The sequence below is a fragment of the Mizuhopecten yessoensis genome, unplaced genomic scaffold (genome assembly GCF_002113885.1).
Source record: "Mizuhopecten yessoensis strain PY_sf001 unplaced genomic scaffold, ASM211388v2 scaffold10879, whole genome shotgun sequence".
Taxonomy (NCBI): Eukaryota; Metazoa; Mollusca; class Bivalvia; order Pectinida; family Pectinidae; genus Mizuhopecten; species Mizuhopecten yessoensis.
The window spans coordinates 1134-21618 of NW_018408767.1; the positions used below are offsets into that span (position 1 = coordinate 1134).

At 35.6% G+C, this 20485-nt stretch overlaps 1 protein-coding gene and 2 long non-coding RNA genes across 3 annotated transcripts in view; 2 read left to right on the plus strand and 1 right to left on the minus strand.

The window, feature by feature from the left end:
• Nucleotides 1-579: 579 nt before the first annotated feature.
• Nucleotides 580-3234, plus strand: LOC110463220. Its single transcript, XR_002464362.1, has 4 exons — nucleotides 580-678; nucleotides 1732-1879; nucleotides 2287-2353; nucleotides 3113-3234. It is a non-coding gene; the product is annotated as an uncharacterized LOC110463220 (long non-coding RNA).
• A 2028-nt stretch (nucleotides 3235-5262) lies between these two features.
• On the plus strand, nucleotides 5263-8851 carry LOC110463221. The gene is made up of 4 exons (XR_002464363.1): nucleotides 5263-5369; nucleotides 5817-5967; nucleotides 6651-6732; nucleotides 8745-8851. It is a non-coding gene; the product is annotated as an uncharacterized LOC110463221 (long non-coding RNA).
• Nucleotides 8852-12574: 3723 nt separating this feature from the next.
• Nucleotides 12575-20485, minus strand: part of LOC110463227 (S-formylglutathione hydrolase-like) — a 20053-nt gene continuing 12142 nt past the window's right edge. Inside the window, exons 5-10 of the mRNA XM_021517656.1 lie at nucleotides 18815-18939; nucleotides 17873-17937; nucleotides 16984-17137; nucleotides 16578-16643; nucleotides 16056-16157; nucleotides 12575-14773 (exon numbers count right to left, since the gene is read on the minus strand). Of these exons, the coding sequence (XP_021373331.1) occupies nucleotides 14693-14773; nucleotides 16056-16157; nucleotides 16578-16643; nucleotides 16984-17137; nucleotides 17873-17937; nucleotides 18815-18939 (593 nt within the window). The 3' untranslated portion in view covers nucleotides 12575-14692. The remainder of the gene's footprint in view (nucleotides 14774-16055; nucleotides 16158-16577; nucleotides 16644-16983; nucleotides 17138-17872; nucleotides 17938-18814; nucleotides 18940-20485) is intronic.

The window sequence follows — 20485 nt, forward strand, 5'->3', positions numbered from 1 at the left end:
GCGCTCCATCATAAACGATGTCGAAATCGCGATCGGTAAAACTAGCATAGCATGGAATGAACACGCAATAGATTTGTAAACGAGTGAAACAACACAAATGTACATAGCATGGAAAATAGACACTAGACTAATCAACTAGAGAAATAATACAAATGTACATAGAATTAGATTCCAAACCAGAAGTAACTAATTATATAACTTATCAACTAGGGAAATAATACAAATGTACATAGAATTAGATTCAAAACCAGAAGTAACTAATTCTATAAAAAATAATTATGGCGGTGATCCCCTTCCATATACAGCAGACAATATCTAACACAAGTAAACTAAACCCAATTGGTTCTAATAGGGCCATACACAGATGGAATTGGTCTGGAATCGGTAAGGGCGCCTCAAAAACTATGTAATAATGTAAAAAGCCACAGTTAACATGCATAACTACATATGGCCGAGATGACCCATTATAGTCTGAAAACCTACATAATCCTAAATACTTGTAGAGTTCCAATTCCTTATCTCCAGATCCCTGACCTTGTTTAATATTGTCATAGCATTACACCACGAATTACAGATAAGATAGCCCTACCCTTCCTTTGTCCAAGAATAATCAGTCTACTATTACGATTATAAAGATGAAGTCGTTAGCTTTCGTTCTACTTATTGTCTGCATAGTTGGTAAGTAAGACTTGTATGTATTGATAAACGTTCCATAGAACAAACGCATAAATGAAGTGAAGTAAACATGTAGATATCTATTGATTATGCCGGGACTTTGACACAGGCGTGAATCGACTCGAACTCCCAAGACCCCACTTACATTTTTCAAAGTTGAATTTCGAACTTGAACTAGGCTAAAATAATTCAGAATGGCAGAATCGAAGTTTTAACATTGGTGGCTTGTACAAACAACTGGAATAATTTCTAATCAGAGTAGAAAAGGTTTAATTATTGGTTTAATTATACCGTGACAATCATTACAGCGTGACGATGAGCGTACTAGTGGTTCAATGTTTATATAAGTAAAAAATAAAGTGAATAGAGATGTTTCATACATGGATACAGTTGGTACAGTCCTATCAAAGTTCTGTATCATACTGGTAGGGACCTCAATATTCCAGGGTTGTAGAGTTATTTTCTATTCCAGAATGTCGGCATGTAATACATTGTTCAATATGCACGGATATTGATCAACAGACCACAGCCTCGCCCAAATAATACCTGCATGTGTAAGGTCGTTCCTACATCATGCCTTGCAATAGTCAGGCATAATACATTTCGTTACATTGACGTGATAGAATAGATATAATCTACAAAGGTGTGTCTTGTATGTGGTACAACCCTGGATTCGAAAATATTGTCCTGTTTTTCCCAACGATTTTGTTTTCAATTTCGTTCCATATTCCAAAATAGTATCATCGCACAAAAGATTGTTTCAAACCTCACATGTAGTAACGTGTGAGTTTTCCTTTCAAAAGAAAAGAAAAAGACTTCAAACATGACGTCGTATTTTCACTTATCCGCGATAAACGATTTTATTTGATTTTACTATCTTCAATCCTTTACTCATCGACCACACTATTCACTTTAGATGCCTTTGATAATTCAATAATACATTCTTGTTCAAAATAATAACAAAACCTATCTACGAAACAAGAGGACGCTTCCCTCTCCGTTTGTGACACGTTATACATCTGTACATATCCTATTCCTGCTATGTTGGTGTTTTAGGAAGTGTGACGTCAAAATCTCTGGAGTCCAAATCACTTCTAGATTCCATCCTCGGACATCATGGAGGCTGTTTCGGACCACTAGTGGACTGCTTTGCTGATCCATGCATGATGTCGACATGTTCGAATACGAATGCAATGAAATGCGTGTAAGGGAAACAATTATTTATGTTTGAAGGGGAGGGGGTGTTCCGTTTGTTTTGTGGTTTTCTCAGTACCTGCTGTCTTAACGTCATCAATATATATACGGGTAATATGTGTCGAGGTGGGTGATGCGTTTTTTAATAAATCTTATTTGCACTCGTGCGATAACAACCGAGGACGCCACTGTCGATTTATCTTTCCGTACTTTGTATTCCGTCTTTGCGTATTGCAGAGTTATCTTCTCTTGGGAGCAGGTATTGATTGTTACGTCACTNTTACTCTCACAAACAAGTGACGTAACAATCAATACCTGCTCCCAAGAGAAGATAACTCTGCAATACGCAAAGACGGAATATACCATACATGTCATGTTATGGTGGACAAACGTAACTGTGTTTCTTTCCTTTAACAGTTCTAACTTCTGTGGCGGGTGTAATGCTGACTGGTACGACATAAGCGGGAACAAAGTTAGCTGCTAGGTAAGTTACACCACACACTTCATAAGAAAGTCTGTATTAATGGGTTACACATATCAAAGATATCATGTTTCAAAATTAAAAGAAAAAGAGAAATATATAATTAAGTCGAACTTTTCGGAAACCATTCGAGGCTATATCTAGCGGACAAGTTACACGGCGACAAATGAGCTGACTAACGATTATAAGCATGGACTGGAATAATTGTATTGATAACAACGAATGTTTGAAAGGAGAGTTTGTCTTACGCAGTTAAGTGGGGAGTTGAGATATATTCTTTTACTATAAACATAATCCTGCCATCTTCAGATATCATTTTAAGTAATATCTGGAGTTGATGTCTTGGCCACAATGTTGACCTCATTATTAAGTAAATGAACATATAACTGCTCAATGGCATTTATGAATGACAAGAATGCTCAATGAAAACGTTCAGTGTTAAGATGTTGCTGTTGTTCTCGTCACACGACTGGAAATTCAGGTGGTGTTGTGAAGATACCAGGTATCGCGATGTGGACGAATGATAGTCGAGAGTTATTAACGAAAGGGCACTTATAAAGTTAAAAAGGTTCGTGATGGCATGACGTAGGAAAGGCCTTTGTTTTGTGCTATCAGTTCACCTCAATAAAAATAAGATGTCTTTTGAGTTCATTCCCTGTTCAAGTCATAGGATGTCGCTGTCACTACCAAGGAATAACAACAATATGACGGAGGGTCAGTGAAGTGTGTTCTAAGTTTTTTAACAATGTTTTATCTTTTCAGGAGTTGATCGGGTGTAACCACTACTGATCGTCGAACCAAGTTTACTGGCACAACGAAGAACATTAACAAATTTAAATTGTCACCATTGCTACTTGGTATTAAAAAGCATCTCAAAAAGCAAACACTGTATATTTATCTTACTTTGTAGATATGCATGCGTGTCATATAGCTCTTATTAAGACCAGAATCCATATAGTATCCCACTATTTTTGTCTATAGCACTAATCACAAGTAACATACTTGTCGTTTTTAAGCAATTTAAAAATAATGGGCACGGGACACGCGATATTCTTCCCCTAGATGAACACTTGGGTACATGTACCAATGCCAACTGTGGGGTATTGCCGAGTAAGGACTTAAAAAAATAAAAATGTATTTCGAAAGAGAGAAGATAAAAAGGATCCTGAATGAGCAAAGCTAGAGTAGGTCTGGTCGCTTCCGTATATCCAAGCGGAAAACAAATCCTCAATTCTGCAGGAGGTATTTACATTAGTCTCGACGTTTGGTAAGACAGTCTTCAACTCCAGGATACGATGTAGAGCTAGAATTCCTTACATCGATACACTCGTCATACAAGCCAGGTCCAGTGTGTTGGACAGGTGGTCCTAACGACGACACGTGCTTTTGGCGTATGGATAACAAGACGGCCAGTGAACCTCCTCGGAGAAGGTTACATTTGTATTTCTTCGGGCATGTGCTTACCTATTGATCGCAGTGTCTGACAACTTGCAGTTCACAAAATAGTTCATACCTTTCAGGTTAGGCATTTACAAAATCTGGACCACAAGTGCACGGACAGGAAGTTCTGTTTCATGATTTCCTGCTGTTGCATATCATAATTACTAGGCCAATTTCTCTTTCATTCTTTTTTATAATGCTGGATTTGTTTTGATATTACTGGTATATATGGTTTGGTTGATTTTAAATGGTTTAACGCCCTATCAACAGCTACAATGTCATTTAAAGACGTGCTTTTATGTATGCGTGTGTGTGTGTGCTAGTGTGCTGGAGACAGGATATATTGGTGCAATTGCCTCTTTGCAGACTTTATACTGACAACGCGTAGTCAAGGGGAACAACTCTAACTTAATACTTGCTAGGTGCCATATACGCCACCTAGCGTCAGTTCTTTGCTTGACGGTTTTGTAAATACATTTCAGGTTATTCGTAAATATACATCCAATTGGTTGTTATTTTGTATTGATATGTATGTGCAGGTCAAGTAGAGGGCATAGGCAATAGTTCATAAATAAAATGTTTTACAATCTATTTATTTGTTGTTGTTCCCCTTATTGATGTGGGTTTAGGTAAAGGGTAAACCAGTTAATGTAATTACCCCAAATACTGAACGTTAAGCAGTGAATAACAACTACTACGCTTAAGGAATTGGTATGCCCCGGCCTTAGGACAGAACTCATTGCTTTCCTCGCCTGGGTAAACGTTCAAAAAAGTAAAGCCAAACGTGCGGTATTGCCAAGCAAGACATTCGTAAACAAAAGGTAGTTAGAACTAGAGAGCTATAAAGATCTCAATTATTATTGCAGAATTATTTTGGTTGCTTTAGTGCCCCAAGAAGCGGACACATAAAGAAATCTCCAATTATGCAGGGGGTTCCTACAATAGATGCACCTACGATCATGCAGTGGGTAACAGCAGGTGATTTCTTTGACAGGGGTGTAGTATATATGGAACGTTTTTAACTTATTTGATATTAAGAAAAATATATTGAAAAAAATATACCGAAAATAATATATCATAATAGATTGTTTTTGTAAAAATCAATGTACAGTGTACATAAAATCAAAATAAATAAAGAAAACGGAATGTGAGCATCAGATCAGTACAGTTTAATGAGATATCAAAAATATTTTATAGAATTTTGTAAGTCATCAAACCAAGTAAGCTTAATTTGGACAGTATTAATTAAAATCTAACAGTATTTCTCTAAAATCATTTCGTAACTTCCTGAAACCCAAGATATAAGTTAAAAAAACATTAGTGCAATACATTGCATTTCAAAACCGTAATACAATATTGCCAGAAAAAAAATATTGGAATATATTTGCCCATCCTTTTTTTCACACGGTCATATGACATGTTATGCGAATCTCTAACCTTGTAGCATACCTTCTTGGCCAGTGCACGAAATACAGATAAGACTGCCCTATCCTTCCTCTGTCCTGACCATACCAGTCTATACTTACGATTACAAACATGAGGTCGTTAGCATTTGTTCTCCTCACAGTCTGCGTCCTAGGTAAGTTTTTAATGTCGCCAAAATCGTAAAGTTACATTTAAATGCATGGTCTCTGATTGGGTAGTTTACTGATCATCCATTAATTTTCGTCGATGTTGTGAAAGTATTACCTGACATTGCCATCGTTATTGTACACATAGTAACGTAGCTGACCCTAAATTGTTACGTGTTTGTAACAAACCTTATTCATTAACGTGTTTATATAACTTGCGTAATTAAAGCACTTGAAAATTCAGAGTTACAGGAAAAATAGAAAGATAAAAAACAATTTATCAGTAATTTAATTGGGATGTCCGTACTTCAATTTACGTAATATGTAAAGCAAGGAACATAATTGTTTTCCTAATGTGTATTTTGGCATCGTTTATCTCGTCTTACTCGTCACTTTAATGCAGAATAAAATATAGTTTATACGGGAAAATACATCTTACAGTTCTACACTTTTAGGGAGCGTCACCGCAAAATCGTTGGAATCGAAATCTCTGCTAGACACGATCCTCGGGCATCACGGCTGTCAAGGTGGCGTTGGCTTGGTAAACTGTTTTGTAGACCCATGTATGGTAGCACGATGTTCTAACACAGCTGCAGTGCATTGCGTGTAAGTAAATCTACGTTAACTCAGTTATGTCCATGAACTCCTGATGATGTTTACTACTTTCACATGCATTCCTCTTGATAAGGACAGCATTGTGTTACCTACATGTACGTATATACGTTACCTTAGGTGACAAGTCATACGGGTAAAATTACTCGGCTAAATGTTCCTGAATATGCATACGTTTTTGACCACATTTTAAGTCCACTAAGGTGCGGAATGGGTACGTCCATCTGACTGCCAGACACCGACCATTTGCACTCTGTGCTTAGCAAAGAAAAAGACGCTTTCGTTTCAAACATACTATCACAGTCCTAAAAGTACTATCACAGTTCAAAACATACCATCACAGTTCCAAAATTACATCATATTTCTAAATATAACATAATTTCACAGTTCCAAACATTACATACTACAAATACATCACATGTATAAAAACTATAAATAGCTGTTAGTTCCGAACATAACACATTTCAATTCTAGTCTTAGTCTTACTCTATATTTCCTCATATGAGGTTAATGCCCCTGACAGGATACGAGATATATTACGTCAACTCGTGACACACCTGAACCAGGTACAGCATGTGTGTGATATTATTGGCAGTGGTGCGATACGAATTTCTATTGCTGATTGTGTATAGTGTAGTAGAAGCTTGTTTACATTAATGTACTTGGTTTTTGTCCAGTTCCAACTACTGTGGTGGCTGTCATGCTGACTGGGAGGACGTGAACGGTATGGCTGTTACCTGCTAGGTAACGTTCTTGACGGTAGGTATTCTCCCGTTCATTAGATTGCACGTTCTCAAATTGGAATATAAGTCACTCAAGCTTCAGCTTTCGTGGCCATCCGATACCCCTCAATACTGTTAAATACCCTGCAATAAGTCCAGTGGGCCAACACATAAGCTCTCACTATAAACAGATGCTCTTACAACAGAATAATAAAAAGAGCATTGCTTGCATTTCTATTGAACTACTCTAGATTATGGAGGGCTTATTACCAGCTATGAGCTTAATGCCAGTTAAATACGGTGTATGATTTAGGGCTGTCCATTAAGCTTACTTTTTAATTACAAGTACATATATATCAGTTGCAGGCTGGCAATGGGTACGACTTCCATGTTTGTATGTAACACCTCGAGTATTAATAGTCTTACATTTATGTAGGCATGGAGGGTATGGGGCCTCTACCTCTACCTATGGAAGTAGAGCCGAGATTCTAACTGAAATATTTTATACCCGAGAGTAATTTTTGACCTTGGGTGTAAAACATTTATAAAATCTTGAGTCTTTCCCATAATTTGCACTGCTGGGAAGAATTTCCATACCCTCCATTCTTACATGGATAGGACTCTTTTGTTTCTCCCCTCTCCTACCCTACAACTTTTGAACACCACGACATTTTTACTACGAACAGGACTAGTAAATACATAGTTTGCTAGACTTTGATCAATGTAATGAATTCGAGACTTTTCTAAAGAAAAGATCCCACAGCTTGATATTGAATACGTGACATGAAAACGTCTTACTGCAACAGAAATTTGGCCATTAGGACATTTTGACAATTAACATATAACACTCCCAGCCTAAAAGCAGTTTTTTTTAAAAAGACATTCTTATTAGATAATAAATCGGGCGAATGATATTGTATTAAAACATTCTAAAAATTCAAAAGACAAGTGATGCTAGGGGCTTCATTTAATCTCGCAGAAATGTACTAGTCTCGGACTAGTGAAGTTTCTAACCTTTTCGACACTTCAACTGCAACACCAAATACGAAAAATTCATTTTACTATCTAAACGTAGGATTAGGCCATATTCAGAAAGCAAAAGGAAATAGGGCATACATATGATTGTTATTGCCAATAATTGTGTAATAATTCTGGTTTCCATGATTTAGTGTCTTAACTCGATGGGAAATGGGAAACGATGTTTTCACATGCTTTCAATGTGATAATGAAACGTCATCTCATTGTGACGTCAGTATCGTATAGTTACCGATATATGCCATATTACACACTATGCTTACTTTTGTGTTCGAGTTATCTCCCTTATGTCTGTCACTAACCATTACCAGATATTTTAAGCATTTCGCATTGCACTTATTATTGTGTAACTTTGCTCATTATTTAGACCAATTTGGATGTAACTTTTGACCCACTCTGTCCTACATTTTGACCTTTGACCTACATCAAAGAAAATGTTTGTCCGGGGTCTATCTCCTACACTACTAGTCACTGGAACTTAATACTTGGTGTATGGACTGGGTTCACCTTGGTGGGGCGGTGTGTCATGTATCAAGAGTAGGTCACTCTGACTAACATTTTGACCTTTGACATACATCAAAGAAAACGTTTGTCCGGGCTCTATCTTACTACTTGGTGTATGGGTTCACCTTGGTAAGGTGGTGTGTCATGTGTCAAAAGTAGGGCACTCTGTTTTTGACCTTTGACCTGCATCAAAGAAAAAGTTTGTCCGGGGTCTATCTCCTACACTACAGTTATTTGAACTTCCTGCTTTGGGCATGGGTTCACTTGCATTGAAGAAAAAGTTTACATAGTGTCACCAGATGTAATTTAATAGTAAAACGGTACCACTAACCAGTAAACATCCACCAGATTTATTTGCAATAGTAGCACTGACACTATTCCTTATTGAATACGGCGAGTCTGTCAAACACTCATATATAGAATTATTTCCTGCATGAATGTATCATCTGTGTATTTCACGTTCGGTGGGGGAGTATACGTATAATTCGCCGAATTGTCTTGTTTTTTCAGGAACTGCTACATGTAGATTCAACACAGCCAAATACTACACTTGACAACTGTTAATGCCGTTTGTCTTTTGTCATATTTTTCGACTTTTATAAAATATCGTTTTTAAACTTGTGTGTTTTGTGTTTACTATTAAAACTCTTGTTATAATGTAAAAGCTGTATTTTTAAGATGTCCCTCTACACAACACTAACGCCTACGAGTATTTAACCAAATCCCTCTACACAACAATTACGCCAACGAGTATTTAACCATGCAATAGGAAAACTATGTCAGCAATGACAAAAACAAATTCGGAATACATTCACCCCAGGCGTTGCGCTCACCTTAAACTCTCTGCACCCCTGGAACATATCATAGCAAATTTGAAGGCTAATCAGTTTGCGCCACCTTGTTGATGAAACAAGACAAGAGGCCCAAGAGGGCCTGTATCGCTCACCTGAATATTTAAGCAGTCATAGCAAAATATTTTCATTAAATATTATATTGCACTAAAAATAATTCCCTTTGTTGGCTCCATCCGTTGAAACTATCAGCAAAATATTATTATAAGATTCTGTGCTTTTTTATTCTTCTTCAGAAGTTGCTTGACATATTTTTCTCTCTGTGACCTCAAAAGTATGGGGGAAGGTCATTTTCATTCGTAAACTTTGGTGAGCTCTATCCCAGGAAGTAACCAGCTAAATATTATAATTGTATGCCTTAAGTTGTTTGAACTGTTTGACATATTTGAACGCTGTGACCTTGAACGTAAGTCAAGGTCATTTCCATTCGCAAACTTTGTTTGGCTCTTTCCTAGGAAGCCACGTGCCAAATATTAAGATTTTATACCTTTCAGTCCTTCAGAAGAAGTCGTTTGAAGTATTTGACAAAACTGCCTCATGTGACCTTAAAAGTAGGTCAAGGTCATTTTTATTCTCAAACTTTGTTGGGCTCTTTCCTAGGAAGCTACAAGCTAAATATAAAGGTTATATACCTTTCAGTTCTTCAGAAGAAGTCGTTTGAAGTGTCTGATACATTTGACCCTGTGACCTTGAAAGAAGGTCAAGGTCATTTTCATCCTCAAACTTTGTCGGGCTCTATCCCAGGAAGCCATCAATCAACTATAAAGATTCTATACCTTTCAGTTCTTCAGAAGAAGTCATTTGAAGCTTTTGACACATTTGACCTCTGTGACCTTGAAAGTAGGTGAAGGTAATTTTCATTGTTAAACTTTGTTGGGCTCCATCCCAGGAAGCCATCAGCCAAATATGAAGATTCTATACCTTTTAGTTCTTTAGAAGAAGTCGTTTGAAGTTTTTGACATATTTGACCCCTGTGACCTTGAAAGAAGGTCAAGTTCATTTTCGTTTTGAAACTGTGTAGGGCTCCTACCAACAAAGCTTTCAGCCAAATACCATGACTCTAGGACTGTCCGTTCTTCAGAAGAAGTTGTTTAAAGGAAAAGTTGACGGACTAGGACGGACGACGGACGTCGCACCATAACATAAGCTCACTTTGCCCTTCGGGCAGATGAGCAAAAAAAAACTAGTTCGATCCTTTGATGTACATCGAAAAAATCTTGCGTCACGTAACAGTAAAATAGACAGGCTGTCGAATGTCGCTCCTTTGTAATCTTCAAAGGACATGTATCAGCTTAGCGATTGAATTGGTTAGTGGGGTTTTTCACGAGACCAATCAAACAGCTATCTTCGTGCCTTCCATTTTGCTAAGACTTATCCTTGGTGTGCAAAGAGCGAAAGTGAGCGTAACCTAGCTACATTTATTTATGAAGTGTCGAGGATGACAAATAGAAAACGGGAACTTTATCGACATGAACACTGCATAAACACTTAACAACAATAAACGCCTGTCACGTACCGTGTCGTATCCAGTTGTATATTGCTACGTGGTAAAAGGATAAAGTTGAAAGATACAGCGAATAGACAGACGGATGAATTAACAGATGTGAATAGAACGAAATGATAAACGTTGGAAATTATCTGGCAAGATAAGACTATAGCAATCACCGTGACGGGTAAATAGTGTGCTGTAGTATATACTGGCAGACAAGTTTCTACATAAAAATGTGAAAGTTATTAAAGTTTCCTACAACAGTCACTTTCCACGACATCCAGGGAAATACGTCGCCCACAATCGATCTTAGACAGAATGAACAAATACTGATACTGGAATGGCAGTGCTGAACACGACAGACCAACCTTTGTAGACTGTAGAAATTTCACAGCTAGACACCTTGGTACTTCTTATCGTGTAACAAACGACCATCTACATGTAGATATTATAATTACTTCTACATTCTACCTATAGGTAACACGTACAATGATAACAAACGACAATCTACATTTGTAGATATTATTTCTACATCAATTAAATCAAGTAAACTTTAGGGTGAATACCTAGGTACCACGTACAATGATAACATACGATAGACCTACATTTGTAGATATTGCTTCTAGGTAGCACGTGCAATGATAACATACGATAGACCTACATTTGTAGATATTGCTTCTAGGTAGCACGTGCAATGATAACATACGATAGACCTACATTTGTAGATATTACTTCTAGGTAGCACGTACAATGATAACATACGATAGACCTACATTTGAAGATATTACTTCTAGGTAGCACGTACACGTACAATGATAACATACGATAGACCTACATTTGAAGATATTACTTCTAGGTAGCACGTACAATGATAGCATACGACAGACCTACATTTGAAGATATTACTTCTAGGTACCACGTACAATGATAACATACGATAGACCTACATTTGTAGATATTACTTCTACATTAAATAAAGGAAACTCTAGGGTGAATACCTAGGTACCACGTACAATGATAACATACGACAGACCTCCATTTGTAGATATTACTTCTACATTAAATCAAGGTAACTCTAGGGTGAATACCTAGGTACCACGTACAATGATAACATACGACAGACCTTCATTTGAACACAATGAGCCTACAATACTGAAATCAAACAGATGGACACCAGTAAATATTTATACTATGAGCGACTAAATGTACGACAAATCTAGACAATTTTGTATAAAGTACACCACTGAAATAAACAAGGTCCAGAGCTGGATACCAGTGTACCAAACCACCAATACGCCAAACACACCAAATGAAGTTACAGTTTCCTGTAATAAGCCCAGTGGGCTAGCATATAATCTCTCCAAGTAGGGTAATAAAATTATAACAGGAAAATGAAATAGCCATTTGCTTACATTTCTTTGAAATTCAGTTGATTCTGGTGGGCTTATTACCAGGCATAGGCTTAATGCCGAATAAATATTGTCCTTAGACACGTATACATTTACGTCTCTATTGAACCAATCGACAGGCCCCACTTGTATAAAACATCTCAAAGTTAAGAAAAATCTCAAGCAATGTATTGTCTATGGGAAATCTTAGACTTGAGGAAATCTCAAGAGTTGAGATGTTTTATACAAGATTCATTAACGTTTCTTAAACTTAGGATTTTCCATAGGAAAGCATTGCTCATAAAGTTAAGCAAAATTTCTTGATTTTCCATAAATTCCTGTAATGCTATCCAAGGAAACTAAGGCCGAACTAAGAAATTTCCTTCAACAACCAACTTACAGACAGGTAACATGCCTGTATACACTACTCACTTTCAAATACCAGAACATCATGAACAGATTTTTTTTAGAATAAATATGCAGCTTTGAAAGACTCTAAAAGTGGCTAAACTAATATCCGAGGATTGCTTTAGAACCTCATATCCATGTATGTAATGAGTGATCGAAAGGCTGTAGCTGATGTTACAATAACACAAAGAACAAAAGTTTTGGTATTCTTTAATTTTATTTCATTGGTTAACAATTAATTTTCATTTGTTTAGATGCATTTATTGTTCATTCATTGGAAAATATGGGAGGGGGGGAATATGCTGGTATGTTCTTTTTTTCAAAGATGTATTTGTAAGAACTCAATGCTATCTGTCACAATTATCAGTATTTGATACAAAACAGATGTCTAGGCACAGACAATATATATAATAAGATTGTTCTTTTAATAAGGTTGCTGAAAATGTGTAATTGATCCCTATAAATATTTGGCAATACATTTTGTATAAATGTACCTCAATCAGACCCACACAATCCATGTTGGGGCACCGACAAAATATGGAAAGAGGGATTTTTAGAATTACAACTCAGGTAGACCATGGTTGCGGTGTACCCTGCAAAACACATCAGCTTCTTAAACCCAGCAGGGCACAGTATGTTGTACTTTTATGTAGGAGAACAATTAATTAATTTTGTCATAGTGTAATTGGATCGGATTTTCAAAATCAACACCCAAAACCAGAAATGTAATAGTTCTATTGAAAAATATCACATATATTCCTTTGTGAAACTGTGTCACAACATACTGGGATACTGCATGTATCTTAGTCAGTTTTACAACTTGTATCACGTGCACCCCAGTAAATATAATCAACTTGTACACTGCGGCTTACACTCCAAACATAAAATAATAAGTTTAAATCAACAATAGATCCCATAAACTTGCTATTTAGACTCGATACTGCATGCTAACAAGTGACATGTGCGTGACATGTCTGCCAGTTTTTAAGGGAGACTGTCGTTCCTTGCCCTATTTTTTACCATTGAAATTGGCAAAATTCCATTATGTACATCCTGTGTTTTGATCATATTAAATTGTTTCTTGCACAGACCAACACAGAATTTCTCATTTCAAACAAATGTTTTGTCCAATACAGTCATTGTCAGTACTCCTGGTTTCTCCCAAAGGAAATTTGAATGATCGACAAGTATATATGATTATGGACTTTTAGTATAAGGCTATAGTACAATGTACAAACTAAATTTGCTGCATTTTCTCCATGTTTACATTTCATACAAAGCTTCTCACCAACACTTTACAACATGCTAAATAAAATAGAGATGTTCAATAATGCTGTAAATCTTTAATACGTTGTCCACACTATGTCTGTTCTGATACAACGATTCTATTCTCAACAACAATCAGTTTGGAGTTACCTCCCCTCGATAATAAAACCAATGTCTCGACACTTTTTACAGCATCATTTTAGAAAGAATTTATTTGTACTAAAGCAAAGTTACCACCATATTGAAACAGAACTTTAGATTGTACAATGATATTAATGAAGTTCTACTGTTTTGCTCTAGGTTCGAGAACTAGAAGTTGCATCATGTGATCAGAGCAAGAAGCAAACATATTTAGCGGTTCTACTATACAGTAAAACATCCAACAATTACTGACAAAAATCATACAATAAAATCAACACATTTAATCAAACAATAATCATTTTTCTATATATGGCATTTCTAACAGCACCTCCTTATGGGTACCAGATTCCCACAACATTTACCACCTACTTTCTGTTCCAGCTATGATAGCACTAAATCACATCATTTAATATCAGATACAAGTTCCTAACAAGTTATTTCGCTGTAGGCACGCTACAATTGTACATCATATAGACTCTTAAACAATACCTATATGCAGTTTGTCTTGAAAAAGTTATTAACTTGTACAAATTACCTAATTCCAAACATTTGTGATATAACAATCATGATCATGATTTACAACAAAAATTAGATTAAGAGGAATTCATAATAATTTAGATATTGATTACTTTAGAAAATATATAAAATATATTACACAATTTTCAAAAACCAAATTAATGTCAATATGCAATTAATTAGATATTTATTTGGCCTACTTAAGAAAATATACATAATATATATTACACAATTTACCATCAGGTTCAGCAAGCAGGGTACAAATAAAACAAAACCAGAAACAGGAATTTGAGAAATTCCTCAATTGGTAAAAATAAATGCAGCAAGGATTGGTGTGTAGGTCTCAACTTCAACTAAGATAAATAAAATCAAAAGATTTCATGTGGCGACGGCTCTGTGTTACTGGTTAAGGACCTTTGCATGGTGTTTCATATGATCCTCCATGAAAGTTGCCATAAAGAAGTAACTGTGGTCATAACCCTGTAACAGAAGACAGAACACAACTATATTACATTACTTTATTGGAGATGGAGTCACACTGAGAATTCACTGTTATTAAGCTTTATACCATGCATTTCTTGTAGCAATGCATTCAAAACAGATACATAGCTTAACAATAGTTCTGCAGGGCAGACTAATATACACCAGTCCCATGCAAACCTGACATACCTAAAATCCTTCTGATGCATTATTGTATCAAAATGTATGAAAATATGGAAATGAGAGAAGAAAAAATATTTTATTGCATTACCGATACTCATTAAAATTGAAAACTATTGCTGGAATGTGAATGTGATGAAAAGAGAAAACATACTGCACTTTACCAACTTTAGCCTTTAAGTAATACAATTATTTTATGTATCTTTTATGACCTTTAAAAAAATGATTTTGATAGGAATTGTCTCCCTTTGTATATATTTCAAACAATTGGCCCCTTTGACATCAATTGATTCAACTTCCACTAGTAAAACTAAAGGCACTTATATTGTTCATTAATTATTGTCAGATTTGGTGATTAGACAAAGTGTCAATATTGACTAAAAATAAGTCTCGTCCGAATCATATTTGACTATGTATGGAAACCATCGACCAATCAGATAGCAGTATGTAATAAATTATGTGCAGGTCTTGACCACCTTTAAGCTTAGCTCTTGTTATTGTTTAATATCAGTATTTACCAAGTTTCATCAGAATCTGGTCATATTTGACAAAGTTATTGTGCAGAAACTATCACCCAATCAGAGCACATTATGCTAATTATTAATTGAGTGTAAATTTTGCCTAACTTCAAACTTAGCCCAAGTCTTAATATAATATACATGCACACTAAGCTTCATCAAAATCGATTGATATTTAAGTATGTCTTCTTGTGGAAACAAAAGTTTGGAAATTTACCTAACGGAGAACAGAAGGCCAATGAATTAATTAATTGACGTGACGTCGCAGAAATGGTGTCTTATATAAATGGTGTAGAGCTGATCCAAATCTTGCTTTTTATTTTACGTATTAAATTTTGCCAATTTAAGGAATTTGGATGCTCTATATAAAATTGCTTTCCGAGGTTAGAATACAAAAAAATATGATAGGTTAAAATATGATTTTATTTATCGCCAAGTACATGTATGTGTTTAGTATAGTGAGTCTCAGTGATAATTATCAACCTCTGTAAACATTAGCAAGAGAAATACCATCACAGCTATTACATTTTACTTTATTTAATCTTTATTGTTATTTGACGGAATGGCTAAGAAAATCTACAAACCTCTTGCATTCTGAGGACCACAGGCATCTTGGCCTCCGCACAGGCAGCAACAAAGTTGTCGGGAAGTAGCTGGCCTGCTGGCAGGAAGTTGTCAGCCTTTCCCTACAGAAGAGAATGCATTGAAATGGAAACGTTTTTGTCATTTGCTGTTAGTTCAAACTTTTAAGTTTATGTGTACATTTACTGCAAGGGTGAAACATCAAAATTGACATATTCAATAAAATCTTGATACAATGCCCATTGTTTTATTTGTCTGCCTATAAAACACAATCATTTCTCTGTACTAATTTGTATCAGAATTACAAAGTATCATTGTATCCTGTGATTGTAATAAATGAATATTTTATATATATTTAAATAAATCTGATTTTATATAAAGCTGTCTGATCACCTGCAGTCTTCATACCTTTTCTGTTGAATTATTAAGAGTACGTTATTATTCCCTATATGAGACATTTCTCATTGATATGAGTACAATTTGATGGATGCATAACTTTCTACACTACATTTAAACCAACAAACCTGATCAATGTGGATTTCTAGAGGAGGTCCATTGTACTTCTTCACAAGTTCAGTCGCATCATATTCCTGTCACAGAAAACAATCATATATAAACATCAAAGTCTTCTTCATAATTCTTCAAAATCATTTATTTCAGCATAGATTTGAAACTTTTACATTTATATGTTTTCCTGAATACATCTTTCACAAAGTTTTTAATTCTTCAACTCAAAACCAACTTCAAGCCGTGTGTTATAAAATGCATAACTATCAGCAGACAGAAATAGCAGTAAAGTTACAGTTTTGATTTTGTAGTAAGCTCAATACCTGTACATAAAAACTTTAATGATGAACACTGTATCTTCAATCAAATAGTTAATGATGAATCAATGAGAAAACAAGTTCCCCAGACATGAGAGTTATCTACCTTCCAGTCCTCTTTGTTGTCACCAAGGTAACCAGAGAATGCCTTCTGTCCCCAGGGACAGTTGATGGGGTTACAGATTGGAGCGAAGGCACTCACTGCCTTGTACTTTCCTGGATTCTTCAGTGCACAAATCAAAGCTCCATGTCCTCCCATACTATTTGGGCAACAAAGAATTACTAGCATATTGAATTTTGTAGGGTTCTCAACAACTTCACCATTCCATATGCTGTACCCTAATCACTTAAATGTAAATTTTAAAATTTTGTGATACAAATGTATATTCATGACTTGTAAGACAAGAACCAGCATTTTACAGCATAACACTTTATAGCTGCGGGAACCACGTAGCTTCTAGGCCCGATCTTTTTAATTAATTCTTTTTTATTGATATCGGATGGTCCGATAACAATAAATAAAAATAAATAAAAATTGGGCCTATGATTACTGCTGCTTAACACTTTATTGATAAATGTTAGATATAGTTTTAAAACTTTCAGTAATTTTTCTTTTGGATGTACATTAAATTGTAACTTGTGCGTCTAATTAACACCTAATATCTGGTACATGCTATACTTTTTTAGTTCTATATAGTGTGTTACTGATCCAGCCCCTACAACAGTAAAGACGGCCAGGAAATTTATAGAGGGGAAAGTACATGTGTAAGGCTGGGAGTCCCATGTATATCTTGCGACTTCCATAATATTATAATAACAAACAAAACAACAAATCTGTTGAACTGAATGTACCATTTAACAGAAGAGGAAAGACTATATTAGCTTCAATTTTAATGTGACCCCTTGATAAAATAACTCCTACTGACCCACAAATAAAACTGTGAGGATAAACAAGAGAAATGTATACGGTACACAAATATCTGTCTGTATCTTACCTGTGACCGAAAATGGACATTTTCTCAGGAATGGCTGCAAAATTGCTATTGATTAAGGCTGGGAGCTGAAAATAAATATTCACATTTAAATTGGAATCTGTGTTCCTGAAGGAAACCTCTACAAACAAGAAAATACTTCTTGAATTTTATACATGTACATGAATGAAAAAAGTATCTTACTATAGCTAGTGGTAAGATATATCAATGTCGTTCTGAAATTATTAAGATTAAAAACCTGAATAATTAATTACAGTACCACACCTCAAGCTCAGTGTCACAGACATATTGAACATGTCACAGACACAAATTTCAGTAACAAACTTCCTTACACTAGATACCAAGCACAAGCCAGACACACCTTTGGACATCAGTAACCTGATAAAACCAAGGCTTGCCATTCTCTCCAATCATTGAATTTCTTTAAAGCTCACTTATGCTCTTTGCACCACTGGAAATGTCAAAGCCAATTTTTGATTGGTCTCAGGTGAAAAAAAACTGACAAAATTGCTAAGCCTTTGAAATTTACACCGGAGCGACACCCAACTTCAAAGCCAGTCAATTTTACTGTTTGTTCAAACTAGTATTCCTGTCTCATCCAAAAAGTGGCCAAGATTGAGCTTTTCGATTTCACTATGACATATTCCAGGGGTGCAGAGAGTGAAATAAATGAGCTTAACCACTAGAGTATCCAGGATGACCTAGAAACACTGATGCTGAAATTTTACCATCACTTTCCTTATTATCTTATTTGTAATGGAGGTTTGAGCAGCTCCTCCGAGTTCTGCATCCAAACACTTCTTTTCTCTTTATCCTGAACTCTTCAGATGTACAAATCGAGTTTCAACAATTTTCATTAAAAAAATATTGTTCACTACAGCTTTTTTTAAATCACTGCTTAAATCTTTCCTTGAAAAATCTCCAGTTGTGATTATGTAAACTTACCTCCTCTGTGATGTAAGCATACATTCTGTAGTTAGTTTTCCACTTGTCCTGAGTGGCGTTAACATAGAAACCAGCACCCGACCCGAAGTCATAGGCATCATCTTCACCTTCAATGTTACAACCTCCTACAAGTAACAAGCCATTTGGATTGATATGTATCGCCTGTGCTCCGCTTACACCATCAATGAACATATCAGAGAAACTAACACAAAAACATAATGTTGATGGAGATGCTGACAAAGTCAATGGACAATGAAAGGTAGGCCGCATCCAGCATTTGATGCATGGATTGAGATGTACTACCTAAGATGCATCTATGGTCTAAGTTTGGTTGGTCTAGCACGTCTATACTTTCAGAAAAACTAATTTTAAGGCAAAACCTTAATGTTGAGGCAGTCGCCGCCGGAAAAAGCAATACCTTAGTCTCGCTTCCACTTCGTGGCGGCGAGACAAAAACGATTTTTTACAGAAATGTGTACAAATAAACAGCAGTCATCTTAACAGAATTTGTATAACTGATTTTTATTTCATTATAAACCAAAAACCCTGTATCTATTCCAAACCACAATTGAAGCATTATTTGGTTTAACTGACAATTTATTCAAACTACATTTCTCTTTTAAACATATAAATCATATATAAAGAAAAAGTGACATTTTGCGTGTGGAAGTATTCGTTAGTGACCCTTTGTACTGATTGCAATGCACAATTGTTTGTGATTATACTAGATTTGAAATCTATATATTCTGTTTATCTATAATCTGTATAATTTATGATTCATATGTGGATATTTTTGCACTTATTTATATTTACTCAATGCAAAATCCAATAACATTTTCAAACCACGAAAATTTCCTCTTTTACAGTATAGGTAGCAGTATAAAGTAGAGGGTTGTGGCCATCGGTGATATTTTTGTTAAATGGTTTACCCCTGTATAATGATACGTAAAAAAATATAAAAACAAGAGGCCCAAGAGGGCCTGTATCGCTCACCTGAATATTTAAGCAGTCATAGCAAAATTTTCTCATTAAATATTATACTGCACTAAAAATATTTCCCTCGCAAACTTTGTTGGCTCCATCTGTTGAAACTACCAGCAAAATATTATTATAAGATTCTATGCTTTTTGATTCTTCTTCAGAAGTTGCTGACATATTTTTCCCTGTGATCTTGTAAGTAGGTCAATGTCATTTTCCTTCTCAAATTGGTTAGCTCTATTCCAAAAAGCTACCAGCCAAATCTTATGAATCCATTCCTTTTAGTTCTCAAGAACAAATCCATTAAAATGTTGTTGACCTCTGTGACCTCTAAAGTAGGTTGAGGTCATTTTCATTTGCAAACTTTGGTGAGCTCTATCCCGGGAAGTCACCAGCCAAATATTATAATTTTATGCCTTTTAATTCTTCAGAAGAAGCTGTTTGAACTGTTTGACATATTTGAACGCTGTGACCTTGAAAGTAGGTCAAGGTCATTTTCATTCGCAAACTTTGTTTGGCTCTTTCCCAGGAAGCCACCTGCCAAATATTAAGATTTTATAACTACCAGTTCTTCAGAAGAAGTCGTTTAAAGTGTTTGACATATCTGCCTCATGTGACCTTAAAAGAAGGTCAAGGTCATTTTCATTCTCAAACTTTGTTCGGCTCTTTCCTAGGAAGCTACAAGCCAAATAT